Below are 7,753 nucleotides of genomic sequence, written 5' to 3'. Positions count from 1 at the left end.
TATTTCAAAATCCAATAATTTCCAATAAATCATTTATCTTCGCAAGCTGCAGAAAAATATCAAGGTATTATGTAATTATTATTATTAAGCACGATTTATGCCGAGGTCATACGACTCGATCCAGAGTATCGTGTACACTACCAAGGAACGTGCAGCACGATCCATAGATGCATCTATCTACTTCCGAGGCGTTCGACCCGCTTCACAAGAAGAGAAGGAATATTTATAAACATTTGACTTAAATATTAATAAGGTTTTATACAAATTTCATTAGTAGTCTTTCACAATTTCTTCGACAAATATTTAATAAAATTAGGCATTTAAATTTAACAAGTACAGTGCAAGAATTCCAAATAGTTCATGATTTGGGTCCTAAAACTGCCCGAACAATAGCATAATAGTAGCTATGCACGGACTTTTGTCACCTCGTACCTGCGTAACCCCCACAATTAGGAGCAGTTATTTATTTACAATATTAGCAAGTGAGTTTAAAATCAATGAGTGTGACAAATGTGTTTACATTAAAAACACTCAAGGTCATGAAGTCATTGTTCGTTTATATATTGATGACATGTTGATAATGAGCAAAGATATGGTAGACATAAATGCTACTAAGCGCATGCTGGCTAGGAAATTCGACATGAAAGACTTAGGAGTTGCTGATGTGATCTTAGGAATCAGAATTCACAAGACTCTACAAGATCTAGCATTATCATAGTCTCACTATATTAAAAAAGTACTTGACAAGTTCAAGTATTTGGATTTCAAGATTGCCAAGACTCCAATTGACGTGAGTTATGCACTTCAAAAGAATGAAGGTGAAAGTGACTCACAACTGGACTATGTAAGAGTATTGGGAAGTTTGATGTATATCATGAATTGTACGCGACCAAATATAGCATGTGCTATTAGAAAACTTAGTCGGTTTACAAGTAATCCCAATCAAATACATTGGATGGCAATGAAACGAGTTTTGGGGTATCTGAAATATACTCAAGACTATGCTCTGCATTATAACAAATATCCCTTTGTGATTGAGGGATATAATGATGCAAATTAGATCACCGGATCATCTGAAATTAAATCCACGAATGGATATGTTTTCATAATTTGGAGTAGAGCAGTGTCTTGAAAATCATCCAAACAAACGTGCATCTCCCGTTCTACAATGGAATCTGAATTCATAACTTTAGACAAGTCCGGTGAAGAAGCTGAATGGCTCCGGAATTTTTTGGAAGATATTCTATTTTGGCCCAAAACTTTGGAACCTATATGTATACATTGTGATAGTCAAGCGACAATAGGCAGGGCAGAGAGAGAGCATTATGTATAACGAAAAAACTCGGCACATATGACGGAGACATAATACCGTTAGACAACTACTCTCTAGTGGTATTATCACGATTGTCTACGTAAAGTCTAGAGATAACATGTCGGATCTACTTACAAAAGGCCTATCTAGAGAGGCAGTTGAAAGATCATCGAAGGGAATGGGATTAAGGCCTAGGACAAGTCATCATGGCGGTAATTCTACCTAGCAGACTAGAGATCCCAAGAGCTAGGTTCGAAGAGATCAAACAAAGTTATGACCGACGGTCCAACATTGTCAAATAATTCAACACATTCTTGTGATGAAGATAATGTTCAGACATCAAGGTAAAGCATTAAGGCTTTTTGATGAGTCAATAAAACTTAAAGCTTTTTAATGATTTACTAAGTCTGGCAGGAAATGACCAGATAGTGTGTCTAAAGGATTACACGTTTAGAAATTACCTATATGAGTGTGAAGTGTAAGCCACTTCAAGGGGAATGAAAGTAAAGGCCCATTCTCTAAGTACTCATGAAACCAGGCGGTGTTCATGGCTGAAACGAACACAACTGTGAGAACCATAGATGGTTAAGGGTTGATTGTGTGACTTATGATTGTCTAGGTATACAACAAATCTCGACGGTTCAAAGATATCAGTTCTACCGATTGACCAAGTATATCCGATATATGTTCACTACAAAAGTTCAAAGGGAAATCTACTTATTCAGATGTAATTAATCCTTGCATGTAAATCACACACTCGTCTGTGCATTCCTTTATATTATAGCCATTCCCCATTCATGTGGGTAATGTTGGGATTAAAAGATTGGTGAATGAAAAATGGAGAGAAGAAAGTGAAGGAAAAATGAGCTCCCTTTTGCTCTAGAAAGAGCAAGTGTCCCTCATTGGTGGTGGAAAGAAAAGTGATTGTGCTTATATTGAGAAAGCAATTCCCTTGGTGTTAAATGGGTTGGAAAGAAAGTAAGCCTCGCATCGTCGCCGTCGCCGCCGTCGCTCGCTCGGCTCGGATTCGGATTCGAATTTGGTCAAAGATCGATTGATTGATTAATCTTTTTGGACAAAATTTCTTTCAATTATTTAATTAATTAACGAAAAGTCAACCCAGAATAACCCAGGACTCGCAGCGCGACCCGGCCCGTTTTTTCCCGAATTATTTTAAATTAATTTTTCGGAATATTTTAAACTGGAATCGTTCACGCCTGTTCCAACATCCATGGATATTTCTGAAAGGTTACAAACCTTTTCAGAAACAGTGCCAGAAAATGGTTATAAATATGCCTTGATCCCAGAATATTTTTTTACGAAAATTTCTGATCTTCTTCTTCTTCTTCATAAAATTTTTCAATGTGTTTTACAACCTTCAAGTGGTTCGCTGTTTCACCGACATTTTTGGTACCGATGCTTTGGTGAGTTTAATCGTTTTATCCTGGGAGAATACTATTCCAATATCTCGGACACTTAAGGGGAATAATTTTCTTAAGGACACACTGTGCATTTAGTGGGCTCGATTTTATTCCGAAATATATTTTCAGATTCTGCTTCTGATTATATATATTTCTGTTGTACTATTATTTTTTGTGTTTCTGTTTTTTCCTATTACAAATATATTATTGTTTCTATATATTATAGCATTACAGTTTCACTAATAATTATCACACTCCTACAAGACCTCTACTCTTATAACACTTTTTCAGGAGAGGTGGAAAAAGAGAAAGAAACAGAAGGAAAATAACAATCCATGTTTATCATTATAGATTGTTTTACCTAAACTTTTGTCTTTTATTTGTATGAGAAGAGAAATTTGATTTTGTGCGTCACACCAGTAACAACACTTGTGTGTGACCACCTCAAAATTTGACTTACAAAATTAATTAATATCTCGCATGAAAAGAACGAGACAGCATCTTTTATAAATTACAATTAACATAACTTGCGCGCAATACTAAGCTTAAATCTTGTCCTAGAGGTGTCAAAAGATTTTGTCTTCGACAAACCACAATTTTTCTAACTCAATTCTCTCTTTATCCGCTATCAATGTTTCATTAATATTAATTGAATATTTAATTAGATGTTGTAAAATTATTTCAAGCTAAGTTCATTAATGACGCCCAATTATGCCTAATAAAAGGACTAGAGGCCATTACAAATATATTTTGATTTACGAGTTCGGAGTTAAATCCCCCAAAGAACTAAGGTTTAGCTATAACTGTTCACTATATCACTAAGAACACAAGTTCACACAATCTCTAAGTTATAAAAATTGTGATTCTTATTTTGAACTAATAAACTAACACATATTAAAAAGCAGTAAAATTATCAACTAAAAAGATGAAGTTAGAGAGAACATTCCCTATTGATCGTGTGCATTCTACTTACCGCAATTCTCTCGGGAGAAATCATAATAATTTTCCAAAAACGAAATATAAATATACTCAAAATATGTACTTTTTGTCATTTATCATTCATATTGGATTTCCTTATATGGTTTCGGATAATTCCTTAGGCATAAGTTAACTTATGAAATTGAGTTAGGTCAAAAATTTATTTTATTAACAAGGCATGAGAGCCCTACGTACTCATTTATATTCTTGGCTTACCCAAGGTTAAAGACGTCATTTTATATTTTTGTGTCCCAGGAGGCGATTTTAATATTTCAAAATCAGGTCTAAACGTAAGGCATTGACGGCTTTACTTTAGTAAGCACCACAATTTCCCTCAAATTAATAAAACAATCAAGTGCATCAATAAAATAGGGTATGTGCTTGGATATTTCTGTCAAAGGAGATTTCTAAGTAGATGGCCAACCTGAAAAGCAACTTTTCATACCATTACAATAAATGACAGTAAGTTAAATAAATAGTATAATAAAATTAATAGAGAAAGGCACAGACTAAACAACATTTTTCCACTTATGAACATAGGTTTGTCTTTGGGAAAATTGGAAGATTCATTCCGCCTTCATTGCAAGTAAATTGCGACATTTTTCTTTGACTTTAGTAAAAGAGTCCTGGCATCAATTAGGTTAAGGAGTGTTTGGACCAAACAGTAATCTATGGATGTGTGATGTGATACTTAAATCAAATTCCAGGATTTTTGTATTTTTGGTTTTACATGAAGATTAACTTTAGTTAGCAATTTTTCTTTCCCAATAGATGTAGCTTGAACTGAAAATTATAAATCCAACTCCAAGCAAGTACTATGGTTTGATAGTTAATGTTGAATCTACTCCTATTAAGAATATTTAATTATTCCCTTGGGCTTGAAGGAAGGAATAAATGTTAACTTGCTAACCTCGTTCAATATGCTTTACTTTAACTTGTAGGAGTACGTAATGATTTCTAATTTAACTTTTTGCTTTTCTTATTTTCGAGAAGAAAAGGTAACGAGTACTCGACAATTTAATTAAGAGAGAATTTTTTGGATGCAAAATTTTAGGACTTCAGCCTTGAAAATGTCATAAAAATGAATGAAAATTAAGGGACGGTACCATCACATTTATATACTAGCATTATTTTCTTTTATATTTTCTACTGATAATTTCCTCAAAACCCCGAAAAGAAAACTTTTAAAAAAAAACTCAGAGAGACAGAATGGAAGCGACAAAATTTCCATTACTCCACCAATTAACACAGAGAAACTGTGTAAGATACAACGTCCTTCTTGTTTATTGCACAGGAGTGGACTCAATTATATGCATGAAACTCTCAAAATCTTTAAAAAACATTAAGCAAAAGCAGAAGCTTCTCGTCTCAAATCTTTGTAGAATCTTGAAATGAATTCATCAGCTTTCTCATCCACGTGACTGTTACCCTCACCATCTCTTATAGGAAACGGCGAATCAGTTACCCTTAATTGCCTCACCGTAGGAGTTCTCCCGAATCCAGGCAAAGCAGGCGACGCCGTTTCACTCTGAATCATCTCCAACGCCTTCAAAACAGCAGCATTAACCATTAAAACGTCGCCGTCAGTTTCATGGTGACGATTGTGCTTACTGCGTTTGTTAAGGTTAAAGGGAAGGTGAAAAGCAGGGCTGTTACTGCAGCTGAATTCGTAGTACTCTTTGGAAGATGAGGTAGAGGAAGGACAGGTATTATTATTATGGTGGAACATGAGGTTTTGAATGGCGGCTTTGCCTGCAATTTTGCCACGCTTCATTAATAAGTTGAGATCAAACATTAGTTTTCTCTTTGATAAGCCTTTCCTCAGTATGAAAAAAGGCACTCGGACTATTTTCCAGAACTTTTTTGCTGTTACTGGCAAATTCTGATCCATTATTCTGTCTAACTCTCGATTTTTGACGTGCAGCCTTCTTTTTTGGATGTGAGTTTTTGGTTGGTTCACTTAAGAAGGATAGAGAATTGATCAAAGAAAGCTTTTGAGGAGTGCTGGTTGAGATGTGAGTTTATGTGGAAGCAATATATGAGTGGTCTATATATAGATGCCTTCATATAGAGGAAGAGGATGCAGTGAAGTATTCTATAATGTTTATGTTAAAGTTGACACGTTTTGGGGGCACGGACCACAGAGATTACGAGTTGATTCAATATTCTATTGGTTCAATTATTAAAGGAGGAGGTGCTGATTTTCTAGAGCTTTAAGAGAGTCTTTTAAGTCATTGTCACTCGTCAAATAAATTTGCCATTTTTTCCTCTCCTTTCACATGGATTAATTGCAAATTGAGGCCAATTGATATTTGGAACTCATTTTACCTTTTCCAGTGCTAAACTAGCTATCAGCTATAGGAAATATTAATTACCTGAACAAAAAAACATTAAAGAGAAATTATTTCGAAGGAAACACATGTTTCAGCAATAATACAGTACATTTACATATATATATCAATCCTTAAACTCAAGCGGAAAGCCAACATAAACTTGTTCCTAATCAGTAGTCAAAGAGCTGGTTCGGAAAAAACAATAGTACATGTTGGCTTTTATGCGTACGTGGCCTATTTCTTGCTAGGATACGTGCATTATTGACTTTGTCTTCCTCATATAGTTCTCAAGCTATAATGGCTTTAATTATGTACTCCATAAATAAAAGTTATAATACTCCCTCCGTTTCAATTTAGATAATATACTTTGACTTGGCACGGAATTTAAAAATAAAAAGAAGACTTTTAAAACTTGTTGTCTTAAAAACTTAAGGGATAAAGCTTTTGTGGGGCCATGACATTTGTGTGGTTATAAAAGCTTCTTATTAAGGGTAGAATGGGTAAAATAAAGAGTTTAAAGTTGAATTATATTCAAATTTAAAAATATGTCATTTATTTTGAAACAGACTAAAAAAAAAGTATCTCTTCTAATTTGAAACGGAGGGAGTAATAACTTTAGAAGGCTGCTGAAGGTAGGGAAGCTAAGGTGCGTAGAAAAGGAGGCCTTGTGTTGAGATTACCGTTCATCTTTTTCATGCCAACACTTACTTACCCAATGTTACCGCCCATTCAAAAATAAAGTGGTCCATTACCGGCTTGGCAAAATCAGAAATTTTGTCGTTTAAGATTTAATATATATATATATATATATATATATATATATATATATATATATATATATATATATATTTATTTATTTTTTATTTTTTTGAAAAATAAGACAGAACAACGATTTATTCTAGGCTCTGATCTCTTATCCCCATTCAAATTGTGTCTATGCATAAGTGTCTGCGTCTAAACTTGGGCTTAAACTTGAATTTCACACATTTCTTAGTTAGGAAGAGAAAAAACTATACGAGACCATTAATATCCACTCGAAACGTTACCATTTCGAATACCACAAGGTCATTTTTGAGCCTTTTCCCTACGTTATAAACTCCTTCCTCTATCATTGAGCACAACTTTTGGGGAGAGCTGTACCCTCTAGCCTCCCCACCCACACCACTTTTTTCCTTTACGTTCTTTAATCTCTTTTTCTTTTTAACCTTGTAATGAAATGAGGAAAACCAGTACTAAAAGCTGACAAAAAGAAAGCACAGGCATGGTAATTATCACACTCATAAAAGACATCAATGCACATAACACTTATCAGGAGAGAGGCAAAAATAAGAAACAAATAGAAGGAAAATACACAGGCCTAGGTAGTTGTGGCAAAAAAGTGTTAAGAATCAGCGCCCACCGTGGGGCTCGAACCCACGACCACAAGGTTAAGAGCCTTGCGCTCTACCAACTGAGCTAGACGGGCTAGTGGAATAATATCCGGATGATAAATAATTGTACAATTAAATATCGATGTGGCTCTTGTCTTTTTCCAAATATTAGCCTTTTGTTGCTCACTTTTGATGACACAAGCATTTATCCTCCCGAGATCCAGATTTATGCACAAATTTACTAGGACTAAGAGTATAAAAATATGTTGAACTTGTGCCTAGGTGCTTGCTCATCTGAAAATATAGTTTGATGACCTTCCTACAATTGTATTATAAATT

The 7,753-nt window shown here is 34.6% G+C and overlaps 1 protein-coding gene and 1 non-coding gene across 2 annotated transcripts; both read right to left on the bottom strand.

The window, feature by feature from the left end:
- Nucleotides 1-4,923: 4,923 nt before the first annotated feature.
- On the bottom strand, nucleotides 4,924-5,750 carry LOC142176429 (uncharacterized). The gene has a single exon (XM_075244141.1). The coding sequence runs from the start codon at nucleotides 5,600-5,602 to the stop codon at nucleotides 5,054-5,056; it is 549 nt and encodes a 182-aa protein (XP_075100242.1). The 5' UTR covers nucleotides 5,603-5,750; the 3' UTR covers nucleotides 4,924-5,053.
- Nucleotides 5,751-7,436: 1,686 nt separating this feature from the next.
- Nucleotides 7,437-7,509, bottom strand: TRNAK-CUU (transfer RNA lysine (anticodon CUU)). Its single transcript has one exon. It is a non-coding gene; the product is annotated as a tRNA-Lys (tRNA).
- Between the last annotated feature and the right edge of the window lie 244 nt (nucleotides 7,510-7,753).

Source organism: Nicotiana tabacum, chromosome 22 (assembly GCF_000715075.1).
Source record: "Nicotiana tabacum cultivar K326 chromosome 22, ASM71507v2, whole genome shotgun sequence".
NCBI classification, from domain to species: domain Eukaryota; kingdom Viridiplantae; phylum Streptophyta; class Magnoliopsida; order Solanales; family Solanaceae; genus Nicotiana; species Nicotiana tabacum.
This window is presented reverse-complemented; position numbering and strand designations above follow the sequence as displayed.